The 23,098-nt window shown below is 37.6% G+C and overlaps 1 protein-coding gene across 50 annotated transcripts in view; it reads left to right on the plus strand.

Moving 5' to 3' along the window:
• MEF2C (myocyte enhancer factor 2C) overlaps positions 1-23,098 on the plus strand; it is a 164,543-nt gene that overhangs the window by 124,684 nt on the left and 16,761 nt on the right. For all 50 annotated transcript variants that reach the window (XM_070569732.1, XM_070569748.1, XM_070569730.1 and 47 more), the window contains 2 exons: positions 6,718-6,904; positions 8,997-9,044. In XM_070569732.1, the coding sequence (XP_070425833.1) occupies positions 6,718-6,904; positions 8,997-9,044 (235 nt within the window). The remainder of the gene's footprint in view (positions 1-6,717; positions 6,905-8,996; positions 9,045-23,098) is intronic.

Below are 23,098 nucleotides of genomic sequence, written 5' to 3' on the forward strand. Positions count from 1 at the left end.
CGTGAGAAGGAGCCACACAGCTCCTAGCTGTGCCTCCACATCTTCATTTCTTTAGTAAGTGCTTCAGTCTCCACGATGAAAAGCCCAGTTTTCGCACATCGCTTTCAGTTGCTGGAAGTAAATTTTGCTGAAAGTTTCCACAGCTGCTAAAACATTTCCAGCAGTGCAAGGACACTCTGCCCTTTGTATGTAGCAGTGTCTCCACCTCTTTAAAAACATTATAAGACTGTTTTTCTATTTCAAAGACCCAGTTTGAAGAGTTTCCCTTCTAAAATAGAAAATTTAGTATTGCAATCACCTGTTGGTACAATATAATTTATGCCCATATTCCTCAATTACATGAAATAGTTCATGGATGATTTGGAATCTTGTTGACCAGCATTTCCTCATGCGGGGTTTGCCATGGTTCATGCTTCGTTTCACAGCAAGAAAAAACAGCTCCATTTGAGGAACCAGGAATTAGGAAATGGGCTGAAGAAAGGAGGGGGCGGGTGCAAGATTGGCTGAGAGTGAACAGGAAGGGAGGAAGTGGAAAGAGAGAGTATGTATTTTCTTCAAAGAACGGACTGAAGAGAGAAATAATATTATATCTAGGATCAAGGAAGGAGTTAAAAGGAAAAGCACTTGAGATTATTTATATGCAGAGGAGGAATGCTTGAAGGAAGGAGAAGATTGAATCTGTAGGTCCAACAGCGATAAAATGGCAAAGCTTTTCAAGGGCGGGATCTGAACACGACGGAGTCGCAGATGGACCCGGGGGTAGTTAAGGTGGTAGGTGGGTAGAGTAAAGTTGAGTGGGTGACCACCTAATGACCTCTCTTTTTTATATTGGTTTTAGCTCCTATAGATAGCGAGGTGGGGAAGCAGGTGCTTGAAAGAGAACTGAGAAGGATGAAGCTGTAGATGTTATGAGGAATTGAGGAAAGGAATGGAATGAGCAAGTAAAGGCCAGAGTTGTCCAGCAGCCTTGAGGAAATATTAGCAATTAGTAGTCACCAGTCATCAGCGTTGTGTGATTTTTTTTTTCTCTACTAGTGCTCAGCAGCCTGGGAATGGTTGATCAAAAGTTAAGGGTGCCTTAGTGGCCCCAAAACTGGATTCAGTTCAGTCATTCACATTATATAAAAGAAAGCCTATTAACTAAAAGTATGTTATTAAAAATATTTTGTGTGACTTTTTATTGGACTTCTTGTGGTAATTTTGAGAAAATGGTGGTTTTGGATAAGAGTTCAGATACCTTTCTGACCACGATGACTCACTTTAGTAACCATGATCAATTTAGGGATAGAAACTAAAATCTCTTTAGCTATCACACCTATATCTCTGAAAGCCAAAGGCCAGCATCGTGGGCATGAGACCTGTGGAGTTACACAGGGTCCTGCTCTTATAGGGCCACGCTTGGTTAAATGCTTGCTGTCCCCATCTTGAAATTCTTAATAACTTTTTGACTAGGGGCCCCACATTTTCATTTTGCCCTGGGCCCTGCAAATTATATAGCCAGTGCTGCCTACAGTATTTTATTTAACCACCCCAAATTCCCTCTTCCTTCCTGTCTTGAGTGTTCTAGAATTTGGAGCCTGCCCCTGAAATCTTTGTAAGTTTGGAGTTTTTAACTACTTTTTGGCTTCCATTTTTTAGGCAAAAATTTTTTAAAATGTAGATGTTTTAAGTTCTCTAATTTTGAAAACTCAAGAAGGAAAAGAATAATGCCAATTTCTTTTAAACATTTATACATTATTATAGCCTTTGCATTTCCTAAAATGCTTAGAACTGGTTGGTCTCTTTATAATGGCAACTACTTCATTTCTCAGATAAGATCGAGGGAGATTAAGTGACTTGCCCAGTTAAATGGCAGTTTATTACACAACCTGGACTGCAGCTGAGATTTCTGATATAAAGGCTGATGTTCTTTCTGCTTCTCTGAGATATCTTCTCAGTATGGTCATTTTTAAGCTTATAATTTGATTTCAAAATTATTTAGCCTGTTCCTGATACAGATAAGGAAACAAAGCAAAAGATAGAATGCAAAGGATGGAAACATATTTTATGAATGGTGAATTTTTGAAGTATGCTCTCATATCAGGATTATATCTTACTGCTGTTTAGCCAATTACAAGAGAGTTTTATAATAATCATCATCAAATTGTTTACGGTCCAGAATGCTGGAAACTGAATAATTCTTGGGGATGATAGATAGTCAGAGGAAGGGAGGAGTAGAGAGACTTTGACTGAATTGCTTATTAGAGTGGTTCAGAATTTATTAAATAATTAATAATCCTCTTTATTTTGGATGTGCACTGAATTATCCAGAGGGGAAAATAGGCTTTGCTCTCTACTGAGACATAATCAATCTTCTATAGAATATTCAGGAGAGAAGTAGTTTTATAGCGGATCCTTAAGTAGCCAGTAATAAACATTTATAAGTAGTAGTAATGAATACAAATTAAAATATTTTTAACCAAAAGATAGCTTTAAAATACCAAATCTGAGTAAATACGGAAGAGGGGCGTCTTTATGGTTTATTTTTTCCCCAAGCCCTCAGTCACACCCTGGCAGCATAGAGCACACTCCATTGTGAATGCTCACCCCCATTCCATGAGAACCCATTCAGTTCATTATTTTTGTGGTTCACAAATAATCAGCTACTAACTTGCAGCCCACGCTCACTTCACAGTATGATTTTTGACTGCAAGTTTTTGTTTTTATCCAAAAATGTACACTGTTGCATGGTGATTTGGTAGCAAAAGCAACAGGCTTCCTCACTTACTAGTTAGGTGACCTTGGGCCACTTACATAATCTCATCCAATTGAAGGGGGGAAGAATTATATCTACAGCGAAGGGATGTTGAAAGGGTTAAATCATCTCATGTATGCAAATTATATAGTACAGTGCCTGCTGAGTAAATAACACACAGTAAATTGGAAGCTTGTATTTTTATGTTAGTACGATGCCTTCCTAAAAATTCTCCTTTGAAGAGAAATATTCAATTCATATAATAAAAAGTTGGCTAGGCTCTGCATTACTTTATAGCAAAAAAGCTGTAGCATCTTGATGAAAGGGGACATTGTTTGGTCAACATCATAATTGATTTTATAACAGAAGGGAAAGGAGAGCAAGGGAAAGAGGTCAGGAGATGGGTGGGGGCAGGGCAAGATACAGGATTAAACAGGGTGATCAGGATGGGTTTCCTTGAGAAGGCCAGATTTTGAGAAGAAACTTAAAAAGGCAATGGAATTAGCCATGGAAATGAGACAAGAATGAGGGAGGGAGGAAGAGAGTGATAGGAAATCAGATAATGGAGCATGACAAAAGCTAGAATTTATAGGGCCTTGTGGACCATGGGAAGAAGTTGGACTTTACTCCAAGTAAGGTGGGAGCTGTCACACGGTTTGGAGTAGAGCAGTGCCATTACCTGACTTATGCTTTTAAAGGATCAGTCTGATTGGTAGGTTGAAAATAAAAAGGAGCCCAACGATAGAAACAGGTGAATCTGTTAGGAGGTGACTTCAGTGATCAAGGCAAGAGCTAATGGTGCTAGCATCAGGGTGGTAGCCATTAGAAGGTGACAGGTGGCTAGAGACTAGATATATTTGGAAGTTAAGCCAACAGGATTTCCTAGCAGATTGGATGTGGGGTGTGGGAGAAGAGAGGATTCAGTGGTGGCTCCAAGGATTTTATTCTGTGTGGTTGAAAGCAGTGAGCTGTCCTCAGCTGGAGATGGGAGAGGTATGAGCGGAGCTAGATTGGAGTTAGTTGAGGGATGTCTGTTAGACCTTCAAGTAGAAATATTGAGGGTGCACTTGGATATACAAGGCTGGAAGGAGAGATCTGAGCTGAGGGAAAAGGACAGTGATATACTTACATTCAGGGAGCAAGGAGAAGTGGAAGAACCAGCGACAAAGGCTGAGAAGGAGCAGCTTTCGAGGTAGGAGAAAAAGTTGGGAGTCCTGGAAAGAAAGGAAGTTTATCAAGAAGGAGTGATCAGCTGTGAGGCCCTAGAAGTTACGGTTGGACTTAGCAACTCAAAGGTTGTTAATGACTATAACAAGAGCATTTTTAGTGAAGTGGTGAAGGAAAACTTTTTAATGGAGTGAATTGAGAGGAAACAGTGTGCTACGTTTACAGCCCAAGTCACAAAAGCAGAATTGCCAATGGTGGCATGATTTCCCAAGATGGTGAACAGTTCTTAATAAAGTTCCATACAAAACAAAGTAGAATATCCCCTTAATGTACACAGTAATTACATTTCTGGAAATTTCAGTATATAATAAAATCTATGTTTCAGTGTATAAAACTTACCTGGTGTTTGCAGAACAAAGTTAGTTCTGACTCATATCATTATAAACAGAGTTTTTCACACACATGAATGTCCAGTGGGGCGTTTGAAAGTTGGGTGGGGCAAGAGACCATTCTTTGTTGTATAGAACTGTCCTACACGTAATAGGATATACAGCATACCTGCCTACCCACCCAGAAAATTCCAATCATTGTGACACCCAAAAACACTCCCACAGATTTCCACAATGCTCCCTAAGGAGCTAGTCCACCACTGTGGAGTAGCACTATCCTAGATTTATAGAGTTACTATTATGGATCCAGGGGGAAACAGACGGCAAACTCAAAGGGGTAATTGAAGAGAGTTTGGTAAAAGGACTGTTTACAGATGGGTGGAGTTCAGGGAGACCTGAAGGAGTAGTGCAGTACATTAGGAATTGCAACCTAGAAGCTGTTAGCACCTCTAGGCCTGAAAGAACAAGAGGGAGGATTTACCAGAGGCCAGCAAGATCTCTGTCTGTGGGAGACAGGACCCAGAACGAAGCTTGGCCTTCACTAGGGGAGTGCAGCCTCTGCCAACCTATGGCCCAGCAAGGACAATGCTGCAGTAGAAAAATACCCTAACCTCTCTCCTACAGTCCGTACTTCTGCCAGCACCTGCACAGGCCCAGCTGAAGCCAGAGGGCAAGGGGAGCCTTGTGGATGCCGTCGGGGGCCCAGAGCAGTGAAGACGGGGAGAGTAGATCCAGAGGGCCCAATGGAGAAGAGCTAGCCTAGTTCCTTTACTTTTTCTTGAGTGTGCTAGAGTAATTCTTACTTGGCCTTTTCATAAAGGAATGCAATATTTTATTGACTTTATAGACATTCATTTTACAGTATACACTAATATTTTTTGTTGTTTAAAAAGTCTCTGGAAATTGGGAGATATATTCATTCTCTGATGTCTTATCAAACATATTCCATTATATCATAGTGTTTATCCAAAATTATTCTTTGTCACCCCACTGACAAGAGATAAAGCCTAATGAAGAATGACTGTGTTAATATAGCGCTTGAACATTTTGATTTCCCTGTAAAACAATGAGGAATCGAAGACATGTGAATAGAAAGTGTTATGAAACATTTGCTCTTGTCAATATTGATGTGTCCAGATCATGGAAGAAAATAAAAATAGGAAAAATAAAGAATAAGGGAGGACGAGCATAAATACAGAAGAGTCCTGTAATCATCACTGGGATAAATGTCAAGCTACTGCAGAGCACAGGGTGTGATGCAGGCCAGCCAGTCAACCGGTAAAAGGAAGTTGATGTTAGGATTACAGAAAAGAAATGGAAAAAAGAAAACTTTGAGCCACATGCATATATGCATTTAAATTTGCACAGTGGCTTATTTGAGAATCCCTGAGAGAATGTTCTATATAAACCCTGTCTCTAATATGTGTATATTAGATACACACATACACACACATATCCATTTTCTATTAAGAATGCTGTATGCTCTGATACCGTGAGTCTTCTGGCAATATATTCAAATAGTATTGTCATTTATAATGTTAAAAGTGAAAAAAAATGAGGGAGGGAGTTACAACTATGATGATCTAGTTAGTGCAAACAGAAAAATAAGCATGCTTTGGCTTAAATTGCCAAAGTAATACCAATAAAACACAAATACAGTAAAATACAAATAAAAATCAATAATTGGGACCTGAATTATTCTAATTAGACAGAGCTTCAGTTCACTAAATATTTACCAGCTCTCTCATTTGAGATATGTAGGTCTTGCATTTGTCAGTGTCAGGATATCGCAAAATATGAAGCGTAGCATATATTCTGAACTATCATTTAAAAATGTGAATTATTGAATGATACCTGCTCTGTCGAATTCTCTATCTTAAAATGTCTATTATCTTTAGAGTTACTTTCAAAAGACAGACTTTCAAAAATAATAATTAAAGTATATATGCTGTTCACATGCCTGGAGATGATTTTATATCATTAAACTTCTGCATAAATATGCTTCAATAAGCAATTAAACCAAAGACTCTGGTTTGCATTTTAATCCTCCTTTTTCTATGTGAAGTCATCACAATCATGTACCTTTGATCTCAAAGTCATTTCTGGCACCGGATTCAGATATCACAAATGAACAATTATTACTTAATAGAATGGAATTCAAAGACAATGGAGTCGAATGAAATGGGGCTTTGTTTTAAACAAAAGTGAAACGTTTTCTAATAGTTGGAAAGAAAGAGTTCTAAGCACATTAAAGAAATCAATTTATGATCTGAACATCTTGAGAGCTCTTCTTAATGGTCTTCTAGACACGAAACCCTGTAGAATTTGAACTTTTTCTTGGAAAAGTAAAGGCTGTCTCTACCTGAGGGCTCCTGTTTCTGTTCTTTTCTTTTACCCATGTTTTTTTTTTCTTTCCGGCTCCTACAGGCTGTCCCACCTCCCAACTTTGAGATGCCAGTCTCCATCCCAGTGTCCAGCCACAACAGTTTGGTATACAGCAACCCCGTCAGTTCACTGGGAAACCCCAACCTTTTGCCACTGGCCCACCCTTCTCTGCAGAGGAATAGTATGTCTCCTGGTGTAACACATCGACCTCCAAGTGCAGGTAACACAGGTATGTCCCTACAAGGACGCAGTGTTCACAGATCGTGGGGAGGAGCCACTCGTGGCAAGAAGGCTCTTTTATCTACAAGATGTTGAGTTTCCCAGTTTTCCATCTGTTACTTTCCTTCGTTGCTTAATACCCACCCTCTGCTAGGTCTTACGCATGAGAAAGCCTAACCCCGTTAGCATATCTTTCGAAATCTTTCATAATCTGCAATTTATCTGTTCAGCCTGTCACCAGTCTCCTCATGTGGCTATATTTTAACCACATACTTTCTCAAACAGAATATCAAATACCCTGTCTCCTTGCATTTGTTTCTGCTCTTCTGCCTCAAATGCCATTTTCCCTTTTCCTCCTAGCCAGATACCACCTCTTCTCTGAAACCGTCCTCTGTGTTCTCTCATAGCATTTATCCCATTTGTTTATTATTTTGACCAGTTTTTATTAATGTAAACAGTAACTTACTTATACCACCAAGGACTTAATACAGAAAGGAAATGTAATAGGATAGCATAATTTATAAGAAGTATAAAATAAAAACAAAACTCAAAGGGCACATCATAAGGATATATATATACCGGCTCTCTACACTTCTAGGAGATCCTTACAGTTGTACAATTCACAGTGTCCCAGAGAAAAGAAGTTATTGCTCAAGAAAAGACCAACCCTTCTTAGCACTCAGATCAAGCAGAACACAATATGATGTACTGTATTGAATATGTGTCTTGTTTCCCCACTGGATTTAAAGAACCTTCAAGGGAAGAATGTCTTCTTGACTTGCCAGGCTCACAGTCGTACCTAAGTAAACATGTACTGAATATAACTAAATGAAACAAGCACCCAAAATCACTGTATTTCTAAGTCATAGGCAGCAAACCATTACATATTTACATTTTAATTTTTTAAAAGCACTCCATAGGAAATTTGTAATATGTCTTAGACACACATAACTATTTTAAAAGTAGTTTATTCACAGAATAGTTTTTCCTTCAGAATACTTAAATATCAGCCTCATAATTAGAACTACACATGTATTACTTTTTTATTACAGAAACTTCATATAGAAAATACAATCAAAATCAGACACATAACAAAATCTTGACAAATCTTGAATCTTAGAGATGTGTATAAAGGATTTCATTATGCCATCCTCTCTACTTTCGAATATGGTTGAAATTTTTCAGAGGAATTTTCAGTAACCATATGTATTCCTTTCAGATCATTCTCAAGTGCAGTTGAATTTCCTATTTGATAAGCTCATGCTCATTTATTTTTTAAAAAATATCATACTCTATTTTCAAAATGTTACTTGATTGGAAATAATAAAAATTTTCTTAAAATGTAATGAACGTTTTCTTCTAATTCCAAAGCCAGAACCAACTAATAACTATAGAGTACAATTTTCAAGCAAGTAGAAAATAATCTAGCTGATATTTTATCCTTTTGACTAAATTTTATTCTTTAAAATATGAAAGTAATTATTATCTTCAATTGCTTATTGAAACATCCCAGCTCTCATAGATAGACATTGCCAAATTTTAACGTACTTTCTTAAGTTAGCAATAAATAAGTATGTGTTTCTAAATTTGTGGCCGATGAAACACGTTTTATTGTGTCAGTAAGTAAAATATGGGTAGTAAATAAGGTCATTACTGTGAGTAGATTCATGAAATGACCAAAGTTCTGGACCATTAAGATTGCACGAAATTCATTGCATAAAATAAATTTACAAAGAATTGAACATCAAATGTGTGGTTGTTTGAGCATATGGTAAACCTTATTTTTTTTTTTACTTTCTATAAAATATCCTCTTGGGAAAAACTAGACTTGGAAATAATAAAAATTCAGAAACTATTCAAAGACTGGATTTTTAAAATGTGATCTTTCTTAGGAAAAAAAGATTCTGCAAAATGTCAGTGAGTGAATGTATTTTTAATGTTTGAGCACAGCATGTCACAATAAAACAAATGTCAGCCATCCGACTTAGATAATACTTTACAAATTTAGGACTTTGGGAAGAGGACAAAATACTGAGGTTGCTAAGGAAGAAGCGTGTTGTTTGTGAGCCTTTCGCCTTTTGATCCTCCTCTCTAATCCATAGGTGGTCTGATGGGTGGAGACCTCACATCCGGTGCAGGCACCAGTGCAGGTGAGTACAGACTTCTGTTCTGTAGTACGTGGCTTTGTTCAGGGTTCCTTTACTGGGTGATTTGCAGGAAGTGAGTCTTTTGAGCAAAGTAAAGTTGAGAGATCTGTCTAAAGCACTTTCATGAAGCAGGAGTGACTGGATAGTAACTTAGAAGAAGACTATTTATTAACTAGAAGTTTCCTTAAGAAAACTTCAGCTAGTCGATGTAATCCCAATTGAGAGCTCTCATCAAATCAATTTAATCCTGGACACCATCTCTGGACACAAAAGTACCTTTAGCAAACCTAGCCACTGAGTTCTCTGTTAATCGTTTCACATTAAGTGTGAATCACTTTCTACCCAAAGAAGTACCCAACTCCTGTACATTTCTAAAGGAGAATGCATAAAGAAAAGGAGAGAGTGAGATTATAACCATTCAACAATATTGTTAATAAAATAAAAACACATTTGGCATTAAGATGAGCTCTTCAAGAATATAAATATAGTGTAACCCAAAAAAGCCCCTTAAATATATTTCAGATCTTAAGAACTTACTTCCCCTGTCCAGTTGTCTTATAGTCACACTTCTCCAGGATTCTATATTAATTCATATTATTGTGATTATTGAGATATTGGTGTCATTTTCAATGCAGAGGTAAGACAGCACAATACTTTGTAATGCTAACTGCAGTTCACTATTGGCATAATAAGTAACCATGGTAATTCCTGCAGCTGGAACATGCCATACATTTAAAATAGTAGGAAGTAGGCATGAATGACACAAGGTTATGTTTGAAATGTCAAAAAAAATTCAAGTTTATAGAAATATCTATGGACAGCCTAATTAAAATATTTTTCCAGGGTCAAATATAATAGCCTACTAATTATAAGAAAGAAGATTTTAAAAATCGACATATAAAAACATTTTTATAAATACATCCAGTTAGGGGTAATGTTTCTCACTTCCGATGCTGGCTCTTCACTAATTCAGTGAGTAATGAAGAAAAAGTATTAGAACTACACAGTGAATTTACAAAGAGAATCAATGGCGCTAGCTTCCCATTTTATCTATCTTTTCACAATTAGGTAGAGTCAAATTAATGAGTAAACTCAATATACTCTTTTGCTGGACATTGAAATGAAGTGCTCAGTTTTTTCCCTTGAAAAATACTTTGTGGTTGTAGCCTCCAAATAACAAAAGCAAATCAAAGCCAGACCAGTGTTTCTTGGACTCAAGTCTCTGCCAAACACTATGGTTAGAGAGAAGGGTGGGGACTAAGAATTGGATTGTCACAAAGACCAAGAAAAAGATAAAATAGGAAAAATGCTTTAGATGTTATCTTTTCTCCACTATCTTGATGCACCAGTTTGCTTGCTCTGATGGAAACAGCCAATAGTCATGATGATAGTTATTAGAAGTAGGAAAGAACGTATTGGGACGAAGGGGATGGGTTACTCAGCTTTGATGGAAGTGGCCTCTTGTTACCGCTTAACAGCAAGAATGCTTTAGAATTCTGTATTGAAAAGAAGAAATGTTTGGTTGTTCAATTATGCTGTCATTGTCAATTCCCTGACAGTCCACTAAGTTTAATGGCCCTCCAGGGACAGAGAAGACACTCGATCTTGTCAACGTAAAAGTTAACCGCATATAGACTATAGCGTCATTGAACTAAAAAAATCTTACAAGCTTAGCAAATTCATCCCCCTGCTTCAGGACCTCTGCCATAGGCATGAGAATCTTCTACTTCAAAAATAGAAGGAAGCAAAAAGACATTCAATTACTCTACCCTGATGACAATAAACATATGTTGATGGTTGTGTCTTGTAGCCATGAGCGTCTAATTTTCAGTTTCTGTATAGTTGTGAAAGAGTTACTTCTCCACTTGTTAAAAATAGAGGAAGAAGCCCTTTCTAACTCTGGTTCCACAGAGCACCTGTTGCAGATGCCACTTAGTCTTGAGCTTAGCTGTCATGTCCTGCTCACAGGCTCAGACGTCTTCCCCTTCTTTCTCATGCCGGCCAGGATCATATGTCGAAGCTGAATATATCTGTGCTGATGTCAGAGAATCACATTACACCAGGGGGACACAAGGCCAGCCAGAACGTCTCTACATTTTCAGAAAAGAAAACTAAAGCAAAATAGCCAAAAGATATCTTCTAAATTTTGAATATTGTCATTGAAATTCAAGGTCTCAGAAAAGTTAGAAACTCTAAGGCTAAGTGTAAAGATTCTGCAATTAAGTTAAATACTTTTCAGTCTTTGTAGTTTTTTTCAAAATCAAATCATCTCAACTTGTAAAAAAGGGATAGTCTCATGAGGGAAGAAGCATCTTTCGCATCCAGTCCCTGAGCTATTCCTCTCCCTCATCTCATCATCCAGTGAGTCAAGTCTTACCAACTCTGCCTCCAAGGTGATTCCTAAACCTACCCTTTTCTCTCCACTCCTGTCCCACTGTCCTGGTTCAGGCTTGTAGCAGCACCCCAGGACTGTTTCCAGAGCACCCTAATTCATCTCCCTGCTTCACATTGCATCCCATTCCAGTCTCCTCTTGACTGATTAGTCTTTTGCAAAGCCTAAAATAATTGTAGGTCATCACTCACATGCCTAAAATCCAGCAGTGGCTTCCCAACTCTTTCAGAATTAACCTTGAGCCTCTTATCTCTGGTTCATCCCTACTCTCCAGTCGTAAACTTTCTTCCCTTCAGCGACTGCCATCAAGAACCCTGCACTCCAACTCTAACAATGGCAGACATTTGAATTGCTCTTACTGTGTGCTTTACAAAAAGTGACTCAATTATTCTTGCCACCATCCTTTAAAGTAGGTATTCATATTATGCCCTTCCCTAGATGGGGAACCTGAGGCACAGAGAGGTTAAGTAATTGCCCAGGGTGGAACTCAGGCAGTCTGTCTTCAGAGTCCATGTTCTTAACCACCACATTGTGCTGCCACTCTCCAGACATCGTGGAGGCTGCTTCCTTCATGTATGCATTCCCAGCCCTCCTTTCCCTCTCCTGCTTCATGCTACTGAGCACTCCTTGTCATCTCTCAGAATTCAGCTCAACCATTCAGGAAATCTTTTCCTGACTTTTCCAGAAGGAATTCTGCACCTCTTCTCTGTTCTCCCATGGCAACCTGTGCCTACGTTACTTATCTCATTGCATTGTAATTGCAAAGTCTGGGTACATATCCCTCTCCTGGACACTCAGCCCTCTGGAGGCAAACTGTGTCTTACTCAGTTTCTATTTCCAGCTCAAGGCATGAGAGAGAGCACAGGGCAGATACGCAGTAAATGTTTGTTAGCTGAATAAGGGAAAAGTTGATCTTGTAGACATAAATTTTTAATAGTGTTGATGTCAAAAACAGAAAAAATATTTAATTTTTTAAATGTAATATTTAATTCCATTAAAAGAAATAATGTAATTTTAAATACAAAAAGATATGCCCTTGATCTGTAATTCACAAAAATAATATATTCTTCTGATACTATATACAATGAATAACAAATTAATTATTTGACTAAATGGCTGAGCACCATTGGCCAACAAAGGAAAGTTTTACTAACTTCTCTAACATACTTAATGGAAAACCTAAAGAGCTGATATATAGCAGTAAAATGAAATGTGGGTTAGTATCTTAGACCATCACAAATCACCTCTTAAAACAACGAACCTCTTACCACTTAAGTTGAAGTAATTTCAAAAATGAAGGCAAGTGAATAGTAAAGAAGTAACAGGATAAGGCTGTAGTCTTGGTAGAAGGGAAATATACAGCAAATCATTATAATACATTAGTAACAGTGACATTGCTAGGTTTCAGTTGACAGTTATTCATCCTTTCCTCTCAACAACCAAAACGAAAAGTCACTGCTTTTAAATTACGTTTTGTCATATCTCTGTACAATAAATCTTTAACATGCTAATCTTAGTGGTTATTGATGATTGTGAGCTCGTTTCGTAATCATTAGATTTAATAGAAATAACCATTAGCACAGCAAGCCTTGTGTTGAGTTATTCACTATCCTATTAGTACCCTTTATTTTCACTTTGATAACGTGGTGGTTTTTTATTGAGTTGAAGGTATCAGTATGTTCAAGGGTTTACTGGTTCATGATTGAGACCAAAAAAAAAACAAAAGAGAGAGAGAGAAGAAAAGCCTTTAGGACTCTGAAAATTTAAGAGAATTTTACAATCCACATAGCTATTTGACAATAAGGCAAAGGAGATTTATGTATATTGGTTAATAATTTTAATTGGCATTTATTGTAAATTAGATATAATTTTATATAAAAAGAAACTAACAGCTGTTTCCTTATTTTGATTGTTAATTGTTTACTACTTTATGCATTTGGTTGTCAAGCATTGTCACTTCTGGAATGCTTAATTTATATCAGCTAAATACATGGAGACTTGATGGTGGCAGTGTACGTGTACGGCTGTGTCTAAATCACTGAGCGGCGAATAAGGAGATCAGGCTGCCAGACTGAAAAGACTCCAGCCAGCAAGACCTTAGGCCGTGACTTAGAACCTTTGAACTTAGTGCTCACATTGGGGATAAGACACGAATAGGTTTAGAGTCCATTTACATACAAGGCGTTATCATATAATCATAAAACTTTACTTATATGACATTTTTTGAAATTCGTTTATCTTTAGAAAAGCGAAATTTCTCATAGAAGAGAAGTAAGCAAAGAGAGGAAAAGGTCATACAATGTTTAATTATTCTGTACCAGTACCATTGTTTTGCCAGTATTTGTTTTTCAGAATACTTATCCAAAATTTCTTGGCTGACTTTCATATCAGGGAAAAAGACTTCTCTGCAATTCTTACTCAATGATTTAAAATTTCAGTGAAGTGGTTAAAACTTCAGTCTAAAACGATAGGCTTTAACAAGTTCACATTTTCGCTGCCTAACAAAACACAAATTCAGGTTGCAATATTCAAGGAAGGGAGAGGGGTACCATTTAGTTGCTCTCAAATAAGAATAGTGTCTTTGTTAGTATAAAAGTATAATTTTGTATTACTTCTTAAAATATTATTAAGTAGCATGTGAAAAAATATCTAAGTTAATAGTTGGATTCTTGATTTGAGAGTATTATTCTGTTAGCTTGAATTCTTCTGAATAAAAATTCTGAATTCGGGCCCGGCTCCATGGCTGAGTGGTTAAGTTCTCGTGCTCCGCTTCGGCGGCCCAGGGTTTCACCGGTTTGGATCCTGGGCGCGGACATGGCACCACTCATCAGGCCATGCTGAGGCAGCGTCCCACATGCCACAACTGGAAGGACCCACAACTAAAAAATACACAGCTATGTACCAGGAGGCTTTGGGGAGAAAAAGGAAAAATAAAATCTTTAAAAGCAAAAACATATTCTGAATTCATTTGCAGTTTTATCTTGAGAGTTCACCCGAAACATAAATAAAGAGCCAACAGGCTTGCTTTATTATTATCTATGAAATTAAGAAGCAATGACATTTTTAACTCAAACCAAGGTTATCTAGATTATAGGAAAAAAATACTTAGTCCTCTGGTTAGATGATCTACAGCACGTGATATGGAGCCACTGCCAAGAAAATCAGTGTCCACCTTCCATAGACAAGACCTGGAAAATCAGAGACAAAGCACCACCTTGACACCATTCTCTAGAGGCGATGTTGAAGTGATGGGCAGGTCAAAAAGACGAATGTTACAGGCTAAGTCAGGATATCATAAAACCTGCTGTCAACCTCTTTGGTCTGACTTACTTCTTAAGGAGTTTGATTTCCAGAGGGAAAAACCGAATTTTGGATTATAACTTCTTAAAGAGTGTTTTAGCAAATTTTAGAGCGCTTCGTATATCATGATTTCTGACTTCACAAGTTGTATGCTTTTTATCCGCTATCCTTCTATTATGTTTAGTAAAGCAATGTGAAAATTGCTCTCTTCACTCGTATCCCATTGATTTAACCTAGGACTATGACTGATGATAAAACTTTGGTCATTTTTAATATTAATTCAAGTAGTTAATATTTCCTCCTAAAATATTAGTTTTACTCAACATTTGTCTTTTTTCTCTTAGCTGTCTTTTTTCCTTATACACTGTTGATTTCTCTCTTCCCTGTTTTTGGCATCACTCTAAGATTTTATTTGGAGATAATGGAAAGAAAAGCTCTTTTCAAAATCATCACTGATATGAAATTGTGCATCAGTAGACAGCAGATGCCGAAGGAGGGATGTGGTTAAAAAACCCCTCTTTTGGAAATCAATTTTTTACCTACCAGGGACTTTTTGGGACTTCAAGGCTGTCAGCCAAGAGTATAATTTGCTGTTTTTAGACAAACCTTTGCCAGTCACTTAAATTTTACAGTTGGTCTTACATAGTATGTTTCATTTGAATTTCCATTCAAAGAGTATAATATGTAGTCATGATGCAGTCTCATATTGGAAAGATCAAATCAAATGTATTCCTTTAGTTTACTTTAAACTGAAGTAAACAATATTATACCAAAAACTTGGATAAACAATTTCAATTTATAATCTACAGATGTGTCCATAGGGTGCTAAGTATTCGTTTGGTTTATTATTATTGCTCCATTTCAGTTGCTTTAACTGAATTTAATATTTACTTGTTAATTGTTTTACTAAACACTATGCCCTTCTTTGACAATTTCTTGACCTTAGACTCCACTTACAGCCTCCAGTTATGACAAAGAACTGATGATGCTGTATTTATAGTGTGAGGAGAAAAAAGCCCTGAGATATGAATATATGTTATAATATAGTAATAATAGCAAATCTAAATCTATGGCCAATGTACGTATTCAGACATGATAATGTTCATTTACATAACAATCATTCAAAAGGAACCTTTAGTTTAATATTAAGCAACTTAGAGAAAACTAGAAAATCGTGGAGCAAAACTTTTGCTCAAGCAGTAACTTGGGAAAATATTCTAGAAGCAGATATTCAGAGTAATGGAATAACGAAGGAAAATAGATGATAGACACATTATTTTAGGGAAGATCTTGTTGCCCTTGGAAAGTCTGTGGGTTCCCATTTTGCAAGATTGTTGTGAAAATTAAGTGAGATGATCAATGCCAGGCACCTAGCACAGTTTCTGCCCCAGAGTAAATGCTTGCTAATAAATGTGAGCTATTGTTGGTATTAGAATTATCTATATCCTTGATTTCCTAAGCAAAAGATAAAGCTTAGTTTAATGAAATTCCAGTAATATTTATTAAACGTGCAGGGAGTTACTGGTGCCCTGGCAGGCTTCACAGAGATGTCACCACAGCCCCTGCCCTCAAGGGTGGGAGTGAAAAAGGAAATATTAATAAATCCGAGGCAGAATGGAAGCACAGTACGGTGCAGTGCAACACATTTCCCTTTGAACATTATGATCTTTTGATGTGTTTGCAGCAGTTGTGTAAATGTTAAAACCACAAGTAATTATTCTTTCTCTTCTGTCACGTTCTCTCTAATTTCTACTGTCTCAATATTTTTGTTTATAAAAATGACTGAAAGAATGAGCGATTGTGTCAATAATGAAGACACCCCCTCATTTTTAGCAAAGAGACAGCCCCCAAAATCACAAGAAGTGAACAATTAAGTGAGTCATAAATCTATCATTCATTGTTAAGTGGGATTTTTTGAAGATAGCAAGGTTCAATATCATTTTTATGGTGCAATTCAAAACTATCCCTTCAGTAAATCAGTACTCAAAGCAGACTGATATTTTGAGTGCCTTTTTGCACTGGAAATATCAGATTGTCAATTTCTTCCTTATTTGCAAATGGAGCCTTTATTCAGAGTGAGGGAGCAATACAAGGATGCATTCTAAATCTGAAACATCTGGCTTTTGTAATAATATAGTGGAAGCAGCCTGTGTTTTGGAATCAAATCAAAGCACTCCCGCTTCCTGACAAGTCACGGAAGCTCCCTGAACTCAGTTTCCTCGTCTGTCAAAAATTGGGATGATAATGCCTAATCCACGTGACTGTTAAGACAAATGAGAGAGTGGCTTGCCAACACGAACCTACTTTCTGACATGGACTCTCCATCTTTGAAAAAACAACATAGCAATAAGTAACAATTCTTTCCTTCTGCCTCACAAACCAGAGTTTATCATATGTACTGAATGTTTAAAGTTCGGCATCTAGTTGACAGATAGACTAATTCACAAAAGATATGAAGCAAATCACATCCAAGGAACATCAGTGGTAAGCGGGGTAGATATGAAATCTATGACATAGTCAAGCAGAGGAGACAAGTCTCTTTTTAGAATGTCTGCTGCCCTCTAACTGGTACAGCCAAGAATAGTCTTGGCTTTGGTGTATTCTTAGGGTATTTTTCTAAGAATACACCACAAAAGACACTGAGGTTTCACAGGAGTTTCTTCATAGTCTAACATTATGCATTATTATATTATTCCCCTAAGAAACCCCCAGATAGAGTGGAGACTTGATTTTATGTTTAAGAATCTGTAATCAGGAGTCTTTACCAGGATAAGAATCAGAAATCTGATTTGCCCTCATTCTACAGTCGGCATATTGAAATTTTCATCATTCCCAGATTTCTGACCTCCAGATGTTTTGTGGTTGCCTTTTCCCTTACAGCCATCCCATGAAAAAGATCTTCTTTTCCCTCAAAAAAAACCTGATTGTGATTCACAACAGCTGAATAACTTATAGTTCCTGGCGCTTTTAACAGGGTTTTAGGCATTCAGGGTGAAGTGAGCATAGGACTGAAGGCTTGAAGGTTATAGTACTTTTCCACTGAAAACTATTTTAAGTGTGTTACTTCCAGTAGAGTAGTGGGTTGTATGAGCGATTCTACTGTATACAATTTAAAGTAATTTTCTGTGAAAAGATATATGTTTATTTTAGACAAAACAATGTCCTGATAATGGAAACTAACATCTTAAAACCTTTAAAAATCAAATGTAAAATTAATTGATAGTAGTGAGCATTATTATGTCTGTAACATCTCTAGTTTAACAAGACAGTACACAGTCATGTGCCGTGTAACAATGTTTCGGTCAACAACAGACCGCGTATATGACAGTGGTCCCATAAGAGTAGTACCGTGTAGCCCAGGTGGGTACTAGGCTATACCATCTAGGTTTGTGTAAGTACGCTCTGTGATGTTCGCACAATGATGAAATCTCCTAACACATTTCTCGGAGCATATCCCCGTCGTTAAGCGATGCAGGACTGTACTGTAAATGTTTTCAAAATTGTTCTAATGAAAGGAAAAAAACACCTAAGTTGGTAAAACATTTTGCTGAAGTAAAAGCAGAAAACTACTACATGAGAGATTCAGCTATCTGTTCAACTTAATGTTTTCCTGTGGCAGTTTGCTCCAGATTGCTAAAAATAAGATACCGTCAAGAAATTACTAAACAAAGTAAATTTTATACACCTATGTATTAGAAATTATTTTCCAGGTAACAACTAAGAGCAGATACTATAAAATACTGGGCATTTCACTATGGTGTTAAATGGTTCTGAGGGAAGCTGGTCTCTTAAATTGACAGTAGGTCGGTAAACATCTTTACCCTCTATTACAGGGGAGAAGATTATTGACTAAAATATTACAAAATCTACCTTTAAAAGCATATTTAATCAGCCACTCGAAATAGCACACTGAAAGTTAAACAGCTGCTCTGGCATTTAGTGCAGCTAAACCCAATATTTCCTATTTGTAAATATTTATTTATCCAGAGGGAGACCAGAAATATGGTTTGGAACATCACCATTCTGTGCTCTTTGTATAAGTTCAGCATCTTCTGAACCAGAACTGCTCTTTGTGACGGCCACATTGACCATGTAATGTGTCCCTCAAGCTTTCACACTACCTCTGGCTTAGGGGGACCTTTGAGTCTCATGTCCTTGGTTTCACACTTCATTTGTTTCCTCTATTTTTCTTCATATTCCCGTAGTTTTAGAATGAGATTTGACACAGAAGGGTTTTCACAGTCTCAGAGTGTAACCAATTCTCAAGGAGCAGCTCAGTGTTGTACTTCAGAGCGTGGACTGTGGACGCACTGCTGGGTTCAAATCGTGGCTTCACCGTTTGATAGGTGTTTGACATTGAGCAAAGGACCAGGCCTCTCTCTTCTTCAGTATGTAACACAAAATGCTATTAATACCTCACAGGGTTATGAAGATTGAAGATGTTTTATACCCATATATAAAGCAAACACTTATACAGCACTTACTGGGTGCCTGGTACTGTTCTGGGTTCTTAATGGGCATGCTTAATGTTGTTAATTTATTGGTAAACAATACTATATAAAGTGTTTGCTATTGTTAATGTTATTGCCCAGTCATCTTGGTGATGGCTGCCTCAGGCGAGTTTGTGGGAGTCTCTGATTCAGATTACTTTTATGCTTCTCTCATGCTAATGAAATCATTACTTAGCTTTGAGAAGCCTCAGTATGATCGAAGGAACTCTAATGGAGTCATGACTAGAACCTGGACTGATCGACTTTATCCTCCCTGTCCTCGACTCCCATCTGCCTTGTAAATCTTCCCAACTCCACTGCCTCATTCAGACCCCATTCCTCATGTGTTCTATGGCAGGGGTGTCCGAACTAGTTCTCCAGTGGCAGCCTAACCCCCTTTAATCTATCCTTTCCACTGCCACGGTTGTTATTTTCCTAACATGCAGAGTTAACGACATCACTTACCTCTCACAAACTGACTTTGGGTGCTTATTTTCAAGAACATAAAGTTTCGTGTCAAGTCTGCAGTGTAAAGTTAACATGCTCTGAGAGGCTTATGTAAGCCAAGCCTTCTTTTCCAACTTCTGAAAACCTCATACCCTAAAACACTGAGTATTTCATCTTCGTAGGAATGCTTTTCCTGCCCCAGGACACTTGTGACTCCGAGATCTCTCTGTCACGCATTCTCTCTCTCTGGGAAGTCTTTCTCTGAACCATCTAATAAAATCCTATTCACTCTTAAATTGCCACCCTTCTGCCATTCCCTTCCTTAGAATATCGTGCAGCCCATCTTTCGGTGGAAAGTTCCGTATGAGTAAATTATTGTTGAGGTTCATCCTAATACAGAGACAACCGATGGCAGTAACTTGCCAGTGTAGAAGAAAAGATCCAGTGTCTCAGAATTTTCTTTTTCACTAGGGAAAATTTCTACTTTATTTGATTCTACCACCTGCAGTCAGCTAAGGTAGTGTGCTATGGACAGGTGCAACAGGTGAAAAAGGAGCTTCAATTAACCGTCTCTAAGCAAATTTAGTAGGGGGCACTTGCGCGATTTCCTGACTTTCATATTATATGGCTGATAAGCAGTTTGTCTCAGTGGTATATACTTGGTTATCACTATCTAATTTTTACCTAAAATATAAAAAGTCCTCAAGTAGTGTAAGGAGGAGAGACTGTCAGTGTTTGAAATTAGCAAGTTACACCTTCCATCTTCAGTCCTCATCTCACATTCCCTCAGTAACTTAACTTTTAGTGTCATTCCTGAATAATCCCTGATTTTTCCAGCATAGTCTGCATATCTGTTTTGTGGGCATCTGAAACACTTAACTAGTATTCTGGGTAGTTACCACTGCCTCTAATTGGAGCAGGAGTTTAGACGAGTGTCAGTGCAAGGCCGGCTGAAGTTATTTGAAAGGCATCATGAAAGAGTTGGGGCATTCGCTGATCCTTAAAAGTAAATTTGAATTCAACAGGAGAGCTAACACTGCTAGTTATTGAGCTGCTAGAGCAAAGACTCAGGCATATTCAGAGGACCGTGAGCTTGCCTGTGGCCATTGGAAGTTATGTTGGATAGATAGAGTGGGGCAAACTATGCGCAGTTCTGAGAGCCAAGCAGGACACCGACCCAACAGTGTTAATTAAGTATGATCTGAAAAAGGAACTTGATGGCAGCAGCACTTTAGAAAGATTTTTAGAGAAAATCTTGGGACTGTGAATTACGCTTACTGTCATACATATGCAGAAAAGTTTGCATACAGCCTTAAGGAGCTCACAACCTTCTTGAAGCCCATCTTAAGGCCTGGTGAAGAAGCCTTCAGCTAGAGACCAGGGATCCAGATGGGGGGCCATTGAAAGACCTGTCAAATGGTGATGGAGGCCTCAGCCAGGATGGTGACAATGGGGACAGAGAGAGGCATTTCTGAGGAAAAATTAGCAAGATTTGGTATCTGAATGGATGTGGAATTGGAAGGAGATGACAAGAGGACAATTTGGGAGACTTAAAAAAAAGATCGTGCCAATGAAAAACTTAGCCTTCATCCATAGGACTGGTTTCTGTTTTGTGCTTATTAGTTTTATATGCTTGATTTATAATTGAAAGTACTGGGGGAAAAAAAAGTGAAAAGGCTCATAATGTCTGAACACCCAAATAAGAGAAAGTTTCAGAACTTTGGGCTCAGAGAGCGCTACATGCTCAGTTGAGCTCTGTGAGACAAGGCAATGTCCTCCTCACACCGTCTTAAGCCAGGAATATGTTCTTTGAATTTACAACTTCTTAAAATAGGAGTCAATAAAAAAAAGCAGCAAGTGTTTTCAAGTGAACTGAAGAGAAAAAAATTTTTTTTTCTCATAACACCACATTTCAAGTTCTATTTACACTAGTTTTAATATGAGTGTTTAGAAACTTGTAGCCAGCCGAAGTAGATTCTCTTATCCTTTATCCAAATTATATCATGAATGCTTAAATTGTTTTATGTGAAACAATATTTTTAATCGAATGAAACTATAAAACCAACTGACTTTAAAGTTGGTCTGTTCTGCATTTTCTTATAATCTATAATCAGGAAATCCACTCACTCGTGCTTTATAATTTTTTTGCTTTTAAGTGGTCAAGGGAATGTGACATCTGCATACAGTCACATCTAAATTGGTAATTGTCCAGGCAGAGGGTAATTTTAAAACATAGCATGAAGAAAGATTGAATCTGTGTCTTAGAAGGTCGTTCAGAGGTGGTGTTTCCCACCTCCCCAGGCCCTGGCTTTGAACGGGGCCGTCCTCTTTGGGGAATTTATCTTAAGGCAGGACATCAGCCCCAACGCGAGGCCATGGGGTTCTGAGTGAGGAGGAGGCCGCGGTTTCCGAGCCGGTTTAAATGCAGGCTCTTCTTAGCAGTAAACCACACGCATGTATTCATCATTGATTTTCAAATGATAGGTTTCTATATCACTGGTTTAGGATCCACAGTCTTGCATTCCTGAATCTATATTATGCCAAAAGAATAACAACTTGGTGGCTGGAAACAGAAATGGTTATTATACGGCTCCAAAATGCTAGCTGGCACAATGTGCTAAAAACAGCAGAAATTCACCGGTAAAAGGCAGAATTTATTTGTTCTTAAAAATAACTTTAGGCTCTAAAAATATGATTTTTAAGAAGTGTCATCATGGTTCAAAATATTTTACATTCAATATGTGAACAGCTTAAAATATGTGACTGAATCTTCTAAAATGGCATAATTTCCAAATAACAGGAAATATTCCAAGAGGAAAATAGAATGCTTTTCAAGTCAGGTTTTTTAGTTTTAGTTTTGAGGCATTTATTGGATGAAAAACTATAATGTATGTTTACTTTTTTTTTTTTCCTACTGCTGTCCCAAATCATTGTTTAAAATGTGGGCAAAAAGACGTAGGCTTTGTTAGAATTTCTCAGAGAGTTTACTGTAGAAAATGTTTTTAAAAAAAAAAAAAAAAAAACTTCTCAGCGCCTCTGTGAAGCATTTCCATTTTCGTACACGGGCCCAGGGCTCACCATTATCACAGGACAACACATTTTACGAAGCGGTTTTACTTCCTTTTAGCAAAATAACTCCTCCATGCAAACCAGTATCTGCATCTACCGAGCCGGGGTTTTAGTTTCTTCTGATCTATTCAAGCTTCATTGCACTGCTTAACTGACTTTTTTTTCCCCTTCTTTTGAAATTACACAGCTAATTTTCCATTTGATTGTTTATTTAAACCAGATCTCACACAGGCTTAATAGATAAATGACATATGTATTCAGTGTGTCAGTCTGAACTTCGGCTGACAGGAAAGTATGGTGCAAATTTTGTGTTGGTTTTCTCATTCCCTTTTTATCCAATAGACTCTATTAATTAAAAC

Source organism: Equus przewalskii, chromosome 13 (assembly GCF_037783145.1).
Source record: "Equus przewalskii isolate Varuska chromosome 13, EquPr2, whole genome shotgun sequence".
NCBI classification, from domain to species: domain Eukaryota; kingdom Metazoa; phylum Chordata; class Mammalia; order Perissodactyla; family Equidae; genus Equus; species Equus przewalskii.